General features: G+C 39.5%; 1 protein-coding gene across 1 annotated transcript in view; it reads right to left on the bottom strand.

Annotated features, from left to right (window-relative positions):
- The window catches only part of LOC137171021 (potassium/sodium hyperpolarization-activated cyclic nucleotide-gated channel 1), a 77,815-nt gene that overhangs the window by 33,818 nt on the left and 26,736 nt on the right, over positions 1-17,261 (bottom strand). The window contains exon 3 of the mRNA XM_067574742.1: positions 12,163-12,324. Within this exon, the coding sequence (XP_067430843.1) occupies positions 12,163-12,324 (162 nt within the window). The remainder of the gene's footprint in view (positions 1-12,162; positions 12,325-17,261) is intronic.

Below are 17,261 nucleotides of genomic sequence, written 5' to 3'. Positions count from 1 at the left end.
AATGGGATTCACTGTGTTGGATGCAGAGGAACAGAAATACAGAGCTGGGAGGGAGGGAACACTTCTGCTGCAGTCCCCACACACACATCAACAAAAGACTGAGAGCTGACAGTCATGTACCATATCAGCTTGCATGTATACGCTCTTCCTAGTTGGAAATTTAGTCATGCACGGCTATTTTGAACAGCTCTTTGTTACTAGAGAGAGGGAATGATTTGTGACGGGTGAGAGTCATTCCTTTAATCGCTAACAGCGTGTGTTCTCCACAAAAAAGTGATGTTGTCCTCTGTGCCTTGAATTACACAATAATATCTCCAGTTGGGTGCATGAGGCCCCAATTATCCAATAATGTGCCCAGCTGGGTTCATAAGAAGCAATTTCATTTTCAACTTGTTATTAAGCAGACTAAGTTGTTTGAAAAGAATATGATCACTCGCTGCTGACTGGGAAACGAGCGAGTATTGTAATTCTGTAACTCAAGATTAGTTTCTATAATTCCTCATGTCTGTTATTGGTTTTTGAACATATGCACTGTGATACTGAGGTATTATTAGACATGTATAGATTATGAGATGAGGGTAGATGAGAGTAGATGCCTCCACACCATCTTTGGAAGTCAAGTAGTCATACAGTTGTAGAGTTTTACCATTTCTTTCAGCAGATTCAGAGTTGCCATGTTCAATACTGAACCTAAACTGAACTGGATCTAAACATGACCTGAGGGAGAAACACTTGCAAGGAATTTGTGATGATGGTTTCTTTCTTGTGTCAAGCCAAAAGTGAATGTTTTAGGGGTCAATATGCCTTCAACAAAGTGCTTTTTGGATCTTCAAACAGCATCTGAAACCATCTCTTATCCACAACTTTCTGGTTTCTAAAAACAGTTTCTAAAACAGACAATCCAACAATCATACCCACTTTATAAAGCAATTGGTGTGCCGTGCACAAAACTGCAGGATTTTAACTTCTGTCTCAAACTCTTATTTTTTTGCAAAACTACTTCTGTCACTTTTTGTGTGCACAAACAAGTGCAACATAAATGCCTTCAAGGTGAGACTGTCCAAAAGTTTGCACTGTAATCCCCATTATTGCATCCTCTGCCTTCAGGCGTAGACAATGCTGTATGAACTAGTTCCTTTCGAGCAGTTTTGTAAAAGGATTTTTGCCCTTTTACTATGCAATGGGAAATCTTACTAAAAGTCACTTCCATCCACAGAGGCTCTTACGTAGGAGCCCCTGACTCCTTGGGCACCCAGGCCTGTCTGTCTTTCCAAGTTATCAGGTAGCATCACTATACAAGACTTGAAAACATTATACCTTCTTGCTCGCATTTCAGATTTCTCACATTCCTTTTCCCCCACTTTTTGTCACAGTTTCAGCCGTTAGAGAAGTCACGTCTAGGAGCTGTGGAGCAGGATTTAGACTCCTCATTAATACAGTATGTCAAAAGTCTACCTTTTCCTCAGGGAACTGCAAAATCTCTAGTGAGTAACTCAACCGGCCTATCGAGGCTACATCTGTGAAACCTAGTAAGTTCCTATCTGGAGACAAATGCGACAGCTCTCCAGTACAGGCCTTGTAGCCACAACCAAGCTGCTGACTCCGCCAATAACTTTTGTGAACAAGAAATGTTAAAGAAGCGCGCTCACACAGAATAACTGTCTCACCCAAAACGGAATAGCTAATGAAAGAAATATGAAATCTCTGTCTTTTCTGTCGACTGACATACTCCTACATGCCACATGGTAATATAGTAAATCCTATCATGTCCAGGCGCTGGTGTCTCCTTTGGTCATGCCATTTTCTGTTCTGCTAGACTCCAAACAGCTCATCAACTGGGATTTGGTAAATGAGTAAATTTACAGCTAATCACCTGCCCTGGATGACTCATCTCCATGCTGATTAGTTGTTTCTTCCGGAAACTGATTAGAAAATCTATGATAATTACATTTACCAGTTTTGATAAGAAATAGAGTCCAGTTTGTTTGCCTCTGCAGTTTAGATTTTTAAAATACTGTCTTCAAGTGCCATACAAATAACCACGATTTTTTTCACATTTACTGCAATAGAAGTATTTCTGGCTACTTTGTGAGCATAAATATGTAATTTCTTTCTGTGGCATACAACACATACACTGGATCACTTACATGCAGGGAAAATAAAAAAAACAACATAAACCAACCCAACCATGTAACTGGAACAAATGTCATTTGTGAGGTCATGGGCCTTAGGTGTCCTTTCACATGTGTACATTTAGCATGTGTGGTTGAGATGGTGGGACACTGTTTATTGAGCAACACTGCAGAATGTTTGTGTTGACATATTTGTATGCATGGAAAAGCAGAAAAATGCAGTTTTGCCAGATGATGTCAGATTCGCTGGAGTGACTCACTGTACTTTTTTTGCTGTTTGTCCTTGTATGTGTTTGGTGCACACAGACGAACACATACAACAGGGAGAGTTTGCACTGCTATTTAAAAAAAAATTAGCACTTATATAAGGAGCTTGTCATGTAATTATGTTGTATGGGTCATATAGGGTTTAAGTATTGACGTCGCATTGCATCGTGCTGTGAATGTGTCATATTTCTGATGTTTGTTTATATATAGAAGAAATGATAAACATGCTATTTTGGGGCTCTTTGTAGTACAGATTTTATAATGAAGAGACAAAAAGGACACCATGGAAAGGCATGGAGTAAAAAGCTTAGCTTGACTACTTGAAAATATCAAACAGCTGTCTGAAGGATGAATGCTCATTGAAATATTTTATTGACCAAATTTAATTTTATCACTAACAATAAAGAATCATGACAATTTGAAAAGGGAATTTGGAGGCTTTCTCCCTGTATAACAAATTAATGTATTGCTGTTAGTAATTACTAGAGTTGTGAATGTTTACAAGCTGTAGCGTCAGTAAAATTTAATAACCAGTAACTGTACGCATATGAAGTTAGTCTACATCATAAATTAAAACTGATTTGATTGAGTGTCTTAAAATGCTAACAGCCCAACTTAACACTGTCTCTATAGCGGACTGAACTGTGGTTCCTAATCAGTAATCAACAGGTGAGACATCCTTAAGTGCAAGTCATATAGTTACATTGTAAATAGGCAAAAATTGCTTAAATACTGTAAGAATTATCTAGAAACGCTTAAAGTATTTTAACGTTTCATTAAAGAAAAAGCCATCTGTTTAAGAGTGGCTCACATAGTTAAAGGCATTAACATTTTTTTAAGCAGAGACTAAGTGGCTGATTTAAAGATTTGCAGCAGTTTTTTTAGATGCTAAAAGTTGCATGTTTGGGATTATCAAACTGGTTACATATCCTGTTGTTGAGGGTTATAATAGATCCCAAAATATGGGAGAAGAGAATGGAAATCCATACAAATGGCAGCTGAAACTGATTTATCATTGGCAATTAACCACTGTGGCAGAAGCAATTTTGTTTGTGATTTAACATCTGGGAGACATGTGTGAAACATTTTGAAGATGTTTTTTAATCAGACAGAGACAGAGTGAGAATGACAGACCCTTCTTAACCAAGAACATTGCAGGAATAAAGTCTGTTAAGTGCACTTTAAAGGAGCTCTAAGTGGAAGAAGACATAACCACCACACAAGCCATAAGACCAGCATTGTAATTGCAGTATTATTTTTCACACCACTGTTCTTAACTCAGTGTTCTTCCTCAGTTGGATTGCTTGTATTTTTCCTCCCATCACAGTAAGTAACTCACAGTAGCTCTGATGCGGTGTAGCAGCCAGTCATATATTGTTTACTGTAGTAATCAAATGGAAGACATAAACATATATTTTCCTTCAGTATGTTAAAAGTGTTAAGAACCAGATTTTTTTCCAGACTGTCAGAATTATTTAACTGTTGTTTTTTGCTGTAGAGCCTTCTGTCCTTTGGGAAGAATGAGTCATTGCAGTATTAACACATTTTGCCCAGAAAATGCAGTTTCTGCTTTTATAGTACAATTCCCATGATTTTAATAAGTGCGGCTAACACAGTAGAAGTGTTCAGTTCGTCCAGAGTGATTCTAAATATAATTAAGCTCTGGATACAGCAAAATAACTGACATCAGATATTGCATATTCATCTTTTAGCAGCTCTGCCTTTGTTTATAAGTAGAACCGTAAAGTGAATTCACAGCCTTCATTATTACATGCATTAACGCTAATCTCATCCCACACCATTGTCAAAGTTGTTCTAATCAACAACTTGAAAGTTTCTATAATTAGACCGTGCCGAGTGTTTGACTGTGTGCTTGTGAGTTTAACAACTTGCTATCGTTTCAATTCATTAGTCACAACATCGCGTCTCCAGCAGTCCCCTCACACAAGATGTAACTGGTTATGTGACTGCGAAGGCAATGGATGATTCACCAACCTCCCAGTGTTATGTGTGACCCAAAGGCGTTGGTTGTTGCTGATACCCACGAATAAGACTAACACGATGTAATGCATGGCTGCAAAGGACAGGATGTGACCCCAATACAACACCAGTGCTCATAGGGCAAATAACAAAAAACAATAATTTCTCATCTGTACTCCCACAGATTGCACAGTGTTTCAATAGGTGCCCTAGTTTCACTGCAGCATAACTTTTTAGTGAAAGCCTAAGAAAATACATTTCCTCTCATATCCTTGTGAAAATTACACTTGAGAGTCTTTTAGAATGTGTGTGCATGTGTATATTTAACATTTTTAATATGTTTTGGTGACAAATTCCAGCATATTTTGGTGTTACAAACATTCTTTGATTTCATCTACATGTTTCATTCCTGGTTAACGCTCCCTTCATGTTTTTTTCATATATTCATATTTTTGAAATGTAACTAAATGTGCAAAACATTCACATTAACTGATGCTTTTAATTACTCAGTCATGTAACTCTACTAAAACCCAGCAAGCTATCCCATGCATGGGGAAAAAAAATGTAATGCACAATATCCATTTTTCAATTACATAATCAAACTACAAGCTGTTCACTCTGGGAGTGCACAGAAGGCACAACAGTCTTTGAGCACACGAATGAGGAAGTGAAGTGGTCTGCAGGCCTGAACGAATACCCAACAGTAAAATATACTGTTGTACAGTATGTTGGCAGGGAAAGCACTCAGTGGTATATCTCAGTGTGAAGGTTGTGATTATCTTTTCTTGTAAGTTCTACTGTTTCTCTCCTAGTCAGCAGTCCTCATAAAGGACTCTTCTTGGACTTGGCCTGCCAAAGGTTTCTGATATTTTCTCTTTTTTTTCTGTCTTTCTTTTTGGCAAAGTCTTTACTTAAAGTTGTAAGGTTGAGTTGTTGGTGGAGCTGCAACTAGCAATTATTCTCTTTATCGATTAAACCAAAACCCAAAGATATTCAGTTTACTATCAAAAAAGACAAAGAAAAACAGCAATCCTCACAATTGAGAGGCTGCAACTAAGGAATGCAGGATTTTTTTGCCAGCAAAATGATTGAAACAATCAATTTTCAAAAATACATTCTTGCCAATTATTTTTCAGTTGATTGACTAATCAGTTAATCAGCTAATTGTTTCAGCTAGTTGTTGTTGTGGTTTAGGAGATAGGGTAACCAGGGTTTATGTTCCTCCCCAACACACGAGTCTGTGCTTTGTGATATGTTTACTCTCCTGTATTGTCTTTATCATATGACATACTGCTTAATTTTGTCATCTTGGTGGGCTCTTTCTCTTTGGGTTATAAATAAATGGCCATTAGCAGGCAAGTGTACAAGAAAAATTCTTTGGAGTGAGGTGACTTTCTTTTTGGTGTCCAATCATGTGCAACCAAGTATGCAACCAGCCACTTTCACTGATTAGCACACCCTGTATCAGAAAGGTTAAACTAACTGGGGAAGCAACCTGTTTTATGTTTGGGAGTGGCTGCATTCGGCTCTCCTCGTAGGTATCAAGACGACTATTGTTGCCACGTTAGATCAAGAGTGATCTTGTGTCCTTCAAAACTCAGCCGAGTGCTGTCCTAAACAGCCATGCTTGTGTTTTTAACAATTCTGCTGGAAATACTGCATTTCTGAGTCACTGCCTGACGTCTGTGATTAAACCCTCCTATTATCAGCAAGGACTCTCCAATGATGAGGGGAAAATAAAACGCACAACAAATAACACACTCTGAATCGTGAGAGCAACAAAAACGTGCTGCTCACATTAGGGCAAAATCAGTCTTGCGTTTTACTGAGATGAAAGCTTCTTGTTAAGAGAAGTGTGAGAGGGAGAGAAAAAAAGTTTGATTAATTCATAAACTCTGTACGGAGCCAGGCTCTTGGAAGTGACTCATTCGGGGGTTTGGGAAGAAATAGATGGAAAAGTAGTGGGTGGTCCAAGGATAAAAAAGGCCAGGAAGGGTGACTGATGCTGAAGGGCGGTTATGCATGGTTAGACATGTTTTTTTTTCTTTTGATGTGAGTGTGTGTGTGTCTACCTACAGTACAGTATCTGCCTATCTGTCTGCCCCCTTACCCTCACTGGGACATGAATCCTCAGCAGGATACTGCTCAGCTGTCTGTCTTTTAATACAAGCCTGGACAGGACCAGTGAGCACACACAGACCCACAAAACACACGTTCCTCCAGGCTCCTAAACACATATCCTTACACTCTACATGCAGACAAAGCAACAGCCCATCACCCTCTCACCCGAGCCAACACAGTGACAGCAACATTATCTTGTCTAGTGATTAAGTAAATGCAGCCTCTAAAGAGTAAGAAGCTACTTTCAGGCCATTAGTCAAGAAGATAACAGACTACACCCTGTACTGCACCACTCAGCAGTATCTGCAGTCCTCGTTGGCCCCACTCTCCTTCTCACAGCTGGAGACAGAAAGTACCAAGCTAACAGCAGACAAAAAAATATGCAATATGAGTTTAAAGTCGTCACTCTTGAGCAAGCGCAGCCGAAAGACACGACTTTTGAAGACAACATTCACCTGACAGTCACTCTCCTGACAGGCCAGAGAATCACATTATGTATTTATACCTGCCTTAAAAAGAAAAGGGGGATATCTCATCAAGATTTTTTAGTTTATGAACACTAATGCATTGTGATGGTATGAGAAGAGGGATCCCACATGTGGGCTGAGCTTTTCACTTTGGATTTGCCAGACCGAAGTCAGCACACGGGCCTCTACTTTTGCAAGGATCCACAGGGAAGAGATTCCACAAATTGCTCGTTCTACCACATCAGAGTCAGAAACACTATGTTAGCTACTCATGAGCTGATGCCCTACAGTACCAATCACAAAGATTTTGACTCTTTGGGTCTCTATTGGGGCTGCAACTACACAATTATTATTGTTGATTGTTTTGGCGATTCATTTTTTAATGACTTTTTTATGAATCTGCTCATTAAGGTCCAAAGCAAGCATTCAATCAACACAGAAACTACAGAAAGCAATCAGGAAAATTAATGTATGAAAATTAAAGTGACAGTTCAGTTTTTTGTGAAATGTTGAGTCTGTTGAGCTTCCTCTGTATTTGAATATAAGAAAGCAAGATTATGAACTGCACTTCTCATGTGTACTTGCATGAAAAATAATACAATTGATGCCCTTCTTTTCCCAAGATTTTATGTTTTTGGCCTGTGGCATTGTGTTGTCAGTGCAGCATTTCTCTTAAAAGTATTGATTCAATGTTTATAGAACATTAATTGTATAAAATAGCCATCAAAATTGCACATAGCTCAACATGCTTATTTTGACTAATCCTTTCATTTGTATTTGCATTTTCATTCCTGAACACAATAAGAAAAAATACAAAAGCAACAGCAGATTCATGAAATATATGGTAATCCTAATCCAACAGTCCAAGAAGTTGTGAAACTGCTGAGATTTGAAGGCGTCGTTGTTGCTTTAGTCTCCTGTACAGACAGACTCTGGGAGGCTCTATATATAGGTACGCTATCCTGCAGACAAGCAGCTACAGTCCGAGCATGTCACTAGAAACCTTATATCTGTGAGGAGCTGTGAGACGTCTTTGTGATGCTGTTTCTACGTACGGCACACAATTTATTCTTCAGTTTCATCTTACCAAGGAGAGAATCAGTCCTCACAGCTGTTAACGAACCTACAAGCCTTCAGCACACAGGTATTCTATATTAGCTTTGTTTCAAGGGCCCTTTTGCAATCTCCTGTTATGGCTATAGCTTTTCACAGCACAAATGATCCTGCTGCAGAGGGGGCAGCAAATTAGCCTTTTGCATGATTCCCATTTCATATCGATTTGCACAGGGGAATATACTGCGTGAGATTCATTCTGAGCAAAAAGGTGCAGAACGCAGCACAAATGCAAGGAGCGGTTCATCATTTAGCCGCATGATTATATGTAAATCTGAATCCAGAGCGCTGTTCATCAAGGTTTAAAATCTGTGGTGGCTCTAGTAAATGAAGCAAATGTTTGTGTACATAACCAAGGATGAACTGTGAAAGTTATGTGTGGAATTATATCACTGCAAATTCCTTTTGGTGCAAACAGAGATGGATAATGTCTGTTTGGATGAATAACACATGTTGGTTGGTATTGGGCTCACTTGGGCAACTCATTGCCTGAAAGAAAAGATAAGAGTGGGATGCAGGGTTGTGATGTTGAGGAAAGGTGACATTTGCACCTCCAGTCTGATGCCTGTGAGTAGTCAGTGTGCATGTGGAGTAGAGAAAATGTTTGTCGGAGAGTTGGGAGATGAGAAGGCAGAGGAGTTCCCGGGGCGAGCATTTACAATCAGCATTACCCAGGAGGCCTGCGCCCACGTCTACACTATCACATTGCTCTGAGAGGAGCAACCATAGTCCATTTGACCCCAACTCTGAGAAAGAGAGAGAGGCAGAGGAAGACAGAGAAAAGCAGAGACAAAAAGAAAAAGCACAGAGAGAAAAGAGACAGTCCCCAGAGCCCTCAAACTAAGCAGTTTGCGGTTTTGGAGATCCCTGTAGTCTAAAGAGAGGCCTGGCCAGAGTAACTCAAGAAAATAAATGGACAAACAACAGAAACAACAGAAATATTGTGATGCATATGTGTAAATACTATAAAACAATGTGAATGTTAATTGAGTTTTTGACTTTCACTGCCTCATTAAGCTGTTTCTTTGTAGGTTGTAGGGCAATAATGTAAGTTAGAGCTGCAACGATTAGTCAATTAATCAAATAGTTGCCAACTATTAAATTAATTGACACCTATTTTAATAATCAATTAATCATTTTGAATCATTTGAGTCCCAAGTCTTTGATTGTGTTTCTTTTGTCTTTTATGAACTGAATATGTTTGGGTCATGGACAGTTGTGGATAAAACAAGACATTTGAAGATGTCACCTTGGGCTCTAGGAAACAGTAATTGTCATTTTTCACCATTTTCTGCCATTTTATAGAACATACAACTAATTGACAGATTAATCAATAATGTAAATAATTGTTAGTTGCAGCCCTAATGTACATACAACAATGTCCCTGATGAATATCTCTGATATAGATGGGCTACTAAAGTCCAACATCGATCTAAACTAGTCCGATATTAAATCAAAACAAAACACCAAGAGAGTATGAGACACTTTGATATAATATGTAACACGACACTCGCCACGCGGCTTCAATATTTTGTTTTCTTATGTGCTAGTGCTTCCTGCTTTTTCTTATCTATAGTTATTTTTAAGTTTTTCAACGACATTACAAGAAAATACCACATTATTCACAGCCTCTGCCCAATTACGCTACAGTCCAGCTCACCGTGAAGAGCAGCCGCCCCACACTGAACTCCTCTAACAGCCTACGTGTCAAATCTAATGTTTTTAAATGACTCACATTTTAGTGCCCTTATTATAATCTAACATGATTATCATCACTGATGTGCATTCCACACTGTCAGAAAAATAAAAAACGCGCGTTCTGATCACACTCCTGCAGGGTTTTTGACAGCACTGTCAGCCAAAGTGGTGATCACGCTGGCTGACAGAGGAGGAAGTGGAGCCAAAGTCTTGTCTGGTTCAGGTGTGGTAAAGCTCACCAAGACTCAAACTGATGGCAGCAGAGCAAATAAAGAATGAAGAGGGCACAGCAGCCAGCACTATTACACTCCTCTACAGATTTTCCATCACCTTTCTCTCTATTTTCATTACAGTTAGGTTGACAGGTATATAATCTTGAGACAAGACTGGGATTGTAAAACCTATTATCTTGAGTTGTGCTGCAACAGTAAAACATAACAGTCAGATGCTTCGACTGACAACACGAGGTTTGAATGGGGCTACTATGATGATTTGACATTTAGGGGGCAGGTAACAAATTACAGTACAGGTTTCATTTCCCTGTCATCTGATGCGAAAATATTGTATATACATACATACACCCAGAGGTGTACCTTTATTCATTCACATACATTTTCCTGATTTAATAACCTTTTGTGTGTTCAGACCTAATAAGATGACTTCTGCATCGACTGTTCTCCAGTGCCTCATCAAACATCGGTCTAAAACAGTTATCACATCAAGTTGTTTCCATGTTTTTCATAGATTTCTTTCAAGCGTTTCACAATAACAAGCTCAGATTGAACTGGGACTCTGTTGTTGTCAACAACAATTGTTATCGATTCCCCAGTCACTCCTGATTAAACGTCTAACTCCCTTCAATACAATGGACATGCTGTAAGTTATTTACAACTGTGTTCTGAGGCTACATTTGATATGCTGACAACCCAGTTATTAAGTATACATATAAACTGACCGTTCACTGAACCCATCTGCCGAACAGATTGTCCAATCATAATTTAGCAACTCTAAACAGGCAAGGCAGGCCTTTCAAGCTTTGGATTTCTCTACATACTGTTTTTGTTTTCCAAAAACCCAAACACAACAGCAAAAGTACAAGGACTGGGTTAAACAGTGTGTTTATTTGCTTTAACATAAAGACAATCCAAGCCCCCAGGGACAGCATCAGGCTTTGAAGCCAATTTGACATAGTGACCAAACCGTGTAATTACAAGTTCCTCGTCTGTCACATGATGCACACTGGCCCAAAAATACGTTTTCCCATAGAATTACATTGTGAAAGAGATGTCAGTAAATCAGCAAATACATTTTTTTGAGCTTCACAACCCCGATAAAATGACTCGTTTCACTATCAGAATTTGATCCATTCAGTCTGATAACCTTTGGAAAGCCTAGAAGAGCCACACGATTGAATTATTTTTATCCCATTCCTGACTGGAAGTTAGCCGGCTCAGTTGGTGGAAGTCTCTACTGAGCATGCTCTATGGGCCCCACAATCCTGGAAGATCCGGGTAATTTTATACCCGGAAATCAAACTTTTTGCTTCATGTGCCACTGAACAACTTTCATAGGAATGAACGAGGCCCCGCCTCTGATGCTGTATCTGTTTTTCTTTATATGTTACATCCATGTGGCAATCATTAGCATGTCTGGCTAACTACTACCTAGTAACCCTTACTTCCACGTAGGAGGAGCACATGATTTATAGGCTAGGTTACATCATTTTGATGTGTTACATGTTAAACACACACACATAAAACCCTCATTCACAACTAGCATTTTCACTGTGTGGTATTTTCCCACTATGTGGAAAAGTTTAGGCTAACTTTAGCAGCTCTGTCCTGCTATCAGAATTAGGGACGTTTACACTCCAGCAACCCCTGCCAATTTTACATGAGATATGAGACATATGTTAGGCCTTATTCTAAAAGACTTTTCTCTTGTAATGTTAGTGTTCATCACGTGGAAACATTAAAAAGTCAGCTGGAGACTGCTTTTTCAACCAACTCGTGGAGCCAACATTGGCTTAATTAGCTAGCTGATGAGCTAATAAAATCTGTCAGTGTCAGTGTTTTCATTTCAGTTGGCAAAATCGATGGTCACCGGATAGAAATAAGAAGCAAGCTTTTGTCTACCTCTATCTGAAACCAAGCACCCATTCTTTTAAAAATTACAAAGAATTTTGAATCTGTCACTGTTATCACTGTAAACTACATTTTTGCTGTGCGACAATGGAAAGTTTGACAGGCATAGAAAACAAGGGGAGCAGGGCTTAGTAAACATTCAGTTGGAAAACTGCTCTGCTAAGTTCAACTGACGTATCTACAGATTATATATATCAAATGCCAAAAATAACAAACAAAAGAGAAGAGTGCAATACTTACAACCATACCGTTTAGGGACACCCAGCAGTCAGGGGGGAAGTCTTGGAGGAGAGGCACCAGATACTGGAGACAGCCATCCCAGTGACACAGAAGCAGCATCATCCCTATCAAATTAAATATTCTTACCACAGCACTAGCCAGGTCATAGGTCATATGGAAAATCTGGCAAAGAGAAAGACAGATAGAGAAAGAGAGAGAGAGAGACCTCAGTTAGACCTCTTCAGTATCTCCTTTGTTGTGTGAATATACACTCAAATACATCATTTATGTACAGTGTTAAGAAGTGATACAAACCTCTAAACACAATGCTTAGGATTTAGATCTGTTAGTATCACTGAAACATCACATGCATTGTTATTTTAGAGACAAAAGATTAAAAAAAAAAGATTAAAAAGAGACTTAAAACGTTCACAAAAGTACAAAGTCACTTTTGAAGTGGATGGCATGGTGTGCCTGTTTGGCCACCAGAGAATTTGGCTGCCGCCAGTGTGTGTGCGTGCCTCTGCACTCACAGATGTTCAGCTGTTCATAATTCAACATGGCTGCAATCCAAAACAAACTGACCAGTAAATATACAGCACAGAGTACTAGGTAATGGAGAGCGAGTGTTTTTCAGGGGATTACTGAAAGATGAAGGGAGTGCACACCTCTGGAATAAACAGCCAGTAAGTATGCCACGGACCGATGCAAGTGTCGCTGCCGGTGTGGCTATGTCATCAGAGCAGGAAGTTTCAGAATAGAAAGTCATCAGTGGGGTGAATAAGCATAATCTGCAATGAGAAGCAGTTTCATTTACATTGGACCTGGGCGAAGAGAATTGACTCATGCTTGGCCGGCTGTGGCACTAATTCAGAGTTTCTCATTAGCATGAGAAACCCATTTCTTCTTTCCAGGTTAGTTATTCCATTAGCTTACTCACAGTGCAGCTCAATTTCTTCCACTAAAAAAAGTTAAATATGGACAAAGATGGTCGCTGATTGGAGGGTTGTGCATAATAGACGTGCCCCATTTGCCAATTTGTTGAATGAAAGATTTCAGGTAATTGTTTCTATTTTTAAGTTGATGGCTTTCCATTCCCTTTAAACTGCATATTTTACATATCATAAGTGTGATGACATTTTAATTGGGCCTTAGAGTATGGTACACCCAACTACCAAGAGGTTTTAAAAAAAAATGAATTCACACAAAGTTGCTACTTTGAGCAGAGTTTCAAAGTTGGAAATGGTGCAAATAAAATGAAAAAAACATCTAGTTCTTGAAGTAAAACACTGAAATATTTTATTTGAATTAGAAACTAAATTGTTTTATCGAACGTCTAGATTTTCTAATAACTTGCTTTATTTTATTTTAACCCTTAATCTTTACTACTGTCTTTATTTCTGTCCTCAGTTTCATTTGTGCTTTCTGGTGTGTACACATTTTGGAAAAACACTGACCACTTATTACCAAATTGCAAAGGCTACTTACTTCATCTCACAGTGCAATCACTCCAGAAATCACTCCAGAAAAAGAAAGAGAGGCTGAGTGTGGACTTCATGCTTACATGTATTTTGGCATAATTCAGACCAGTCGTGCCATGCAAAATCTGCCATTAAACCCCAGGTGTTTTAAAGGCTCTTTGAATCCACGTCTCTCCACCCCGGTCTATTGTGACTGTCCTGTAACCTTTCTGCACAAAGGACAGTGTCCACACAGAACAGAGGAGAGAACAAGAGGCTGGGCTGATGCTCAGATCCCTCTGTGGTTCGACTCATCCACAGGGAGATACAGTGCACTGCCCTGAAAGGCTAAAATTAGCCACTAGCTTACAGGATGGCTGTCTCAGTGCACCCAGTATCTCTTCTGCTGCCTACATCTTTATTCTTAATTTAGAAGAACGCTCTCTCTCTCTGTCGCGCATGTGTGTGTGTGTGTGTGAGTGAGTCTTCACATTCATCACAGTTTGATGACTTAATAGGAAAGAACAACAGACGCAGGGCAAAACAGACAAAGACAGAATGGGAGAAATAAAATGATAAAGGTAACTAATAAAGGTGCGTATTCCTAGAGGACTGCGATAGGATTGGAAAACAGGAAGTAGCACTTTGGTCCCTCTTTGAATTGCAAATGATTCACACCAGGCAGAAATAGAAAAGGGTCGACTGCTTGTCTGCATTTTCCTCCTTCAATTAGGGCATAATCCAAAAACAATACAAAAGAGACTTTGCAAAATTGAGGCTCAGGGTTTGCGGGGAAAGCAAGCGACAAGGCTGTTGGATGAGCCTCAGGTGAGATGTCTGAAGGTTGCAGAGAGGTTTTACAAATTCCCAGGGACCGTTTCACTTTGCTGGGAAGCCTCTGCAACCTTTGGGTCATGCTCACCGAGGGCAGAGAGGGAATGTAGATGTAGAAACTCATTAACACAATGTGGGATTTGTTTGGGTTTGAGTTTCAGGGGCACTAGTCTGACAAGTCTGCCAGTGTCAGCAGGTAGCCACGAGGTAGTAGTCTATTAATAGAGCTCTTAATAATAGAGGCTCTGGGTGTAGATCAGTGGTCAGGTCAGAGGATTATACAGGATAACCTTCATTATGTGGTGTAGGGATGTATTAGGCTGAATTTTAACTATTTGAAACAGTGCAGTGTTGCAGTTGTTAGCAGGGACTGAAACAATCTCTTCATATGGCATATTTCATTTTACTTGTGATAATACAAAGAATGGAATGTATTCTACCTCTTTTTTATGGTAATGACTACATGAATCTCACAACAAACCCCCAGAGATACAAGAAAATAAAAGATGGAGTGAGGGTGTAGAAGGAGAAAGTTGAAATTCACTCTCATATTGCATACAGAGGTCTGCTCAGGGGGAAAGGGCATACAGAAGACTGTGGACAGAAGGCCCTATGTCATGCTCAGGATATGTGTCAGGACAAAAAATCTTAAAAACAGTCCTTTTCCCAACTTGCAAACATTCTCATCAGTCAGCAATATCTACTTTCCGTGATTGGTGAGTTGCACTGAGGCCACAGAAAGTGAGAAAGCAGCGTGAGTTAGTACAGTTCACAGTGGTGAGGGAGAGGAGCAATTATCGTATAGGCCTATTTTTCACTGCCAATGTTTTTTTAAAAATGTTAGTGAAGCGAACCAGCTCTAAATTCTTCATACGCACTCTGTCAAGTAAAAGAAACGTCTTTTCTACTGTACATTTAAAGCGATTACTAGGGAGTTCAATAAACCCTGGAAACACTGGCAACCCTGGAAATAATAACTGATAATAACTAATAACTAAAAATGCAGCCTTGCAACAGAACTTTTCTCAACAGTATGTTGATTCATAATAAATAAGGACTTGAGTTTTCTGAAAAATGATCTAATATTGTTAAGTTCAATATTTATGTTTTTTAGCTGCCCTTAACGAACAACATTTCCCATAAGTCCTACACATATCGTTTAGTCATATTATTTAGTCCATGAGCGAGTGAGTATTGAGGCTAGCTCAGATATGTCTGTTTAAATTTCTTATGGCAGATGCTATAATGGATGCTGAGCTGTCTTAGAATATGGAAAGTAAACTCCAACATGCTTCACTTTTTCTGAAAGCCCAGTGAAAGAAACGCTAAATAAAAGACTGCATTTAGTTACGGAAGCGAGTGGAACGGAGGCTAATCAGACGTGACGTCATGACTTTGGCTCTCTGGAGGTGAAGAAGTGCTTTCTCCAAGAGGATTCTGGGAGTGGCTGCCGTGCCAGTCTGTCTTGCCGTCTGATTTGGGTAACTAGAATGACCTTAGATTGTGTGCTGTCGTGCAAGACCCTGTTTCTTTTTGCGTTTCTGGTCTGATTTGTTGTTGTGTCAATGTATGGATTTGATTTCGTTACCATGACCATCTGTTTGTGTTGATCCATGTAGTTTCAAAGTGTAGCCTGGCACACATTGCCTGTAAAAGATCTACGTCCTCTGTGCAGTGTTTGTGTTTGTGTATTTGCATGACTGTGCCCATGTGTCTCAGGATGAAAGTGGCCCTGTAAAAATCTTTAACCACCTGCTCACATTACCAGTACACAGTACAGCACGGCAGTGACATTTCTGAACATTGTCCCTATGTTGTAGACACAACAAAGCAGTTGACCTAACAGCATGCCCACTGGAAAGATCTACATTAATTTTCAGAGAGCTCTGTCCTCCACCATAAGCTCTCATAAACTGCATGACAGTAGGAAATAGGTAGCACTGATCAGCATCACCAATACTCTCGTCTGGCATTGGCAAAATATAGGCTTAGAATTAAGTGCATCAAGCTTAAATTTGACCGGGGACAGGGGCATAGGTCAGCATAATCCTCTAATACAGTGGAGACAAACAGCCAAGATGTGATGTGATAGCAGCACAAGGTCACACTCTAGTTATGTCCAGCCAGCAGGGCGCTCATTCACATTTGGCCTTTCCCCATCCGTTCAACAGCACAGTACGGTAGAGTAGATGAGGATTTGGATGTAAACCTATTGCAGGTGGTGTATTTACATACACAAACAGACTTCTATTAACAGGATTTATAAGACCGCGGGTAGTAAAACTTCATTGCATCAGTGCCATCTATACCGTCTGCATTACCGCTGAATACGACAACAAATCAATTGACAACTAACAGGGAAGGTGTTACAGTATGTGTCTGAAAGTCATAGAGGTGATGCAACTTGTGTTATACTTTGAAAGGCTTTACACTGCTACAATCTGTCAGTTTGACGTATGTTCTGTGGACTGACATTTTGAATCTGATGTGCAGAGAAAAGAGCATGCAGGAGAATTACTCATCATCAAGCTGTGGGCCTTGAACACGCAATTACAAAGTGTTCTTTATGCATCTTCAAATTGGACATGAGTGACCTCTGTTTGAGGTTAGTGAGGATTAGCGAGGGACTAATTTGAGGGGATTAAATCCACCACTGGCTATTACATTGAAGGATGACAAAACTGCTTCCAGGAAAATCTGGAATTCTCCTGCTTAACATCGTCTTGCAAATCTCCTTTTGGATCTCTCTTGGTTTTGCTTAATCACAAAATTACAGTTGAACTTTGGATTTGAAAAATCATATTATCATGTAATGGGAATTCACTG

This window comes from Thunnus thynnus, chromosome 19 (genome assembly GCF_963924715.1).
Source record: "Thunnus thynnus chromosome 19, fThuThy2.1, whole genome shotgun sequence".
In the NCBI taxonomy this organism is placed as follows: Eukaryota; Metazoa; Chordata; class Actinopteri; order Scombriformes; family Scombridae; genus Thunnus; species Thunnus thynnus.
The sequence above is the reverse complement of the archived record's forward strand: the minus strand, read 5'-3'. Positions and strand labels throughout refer to the sequence as shown.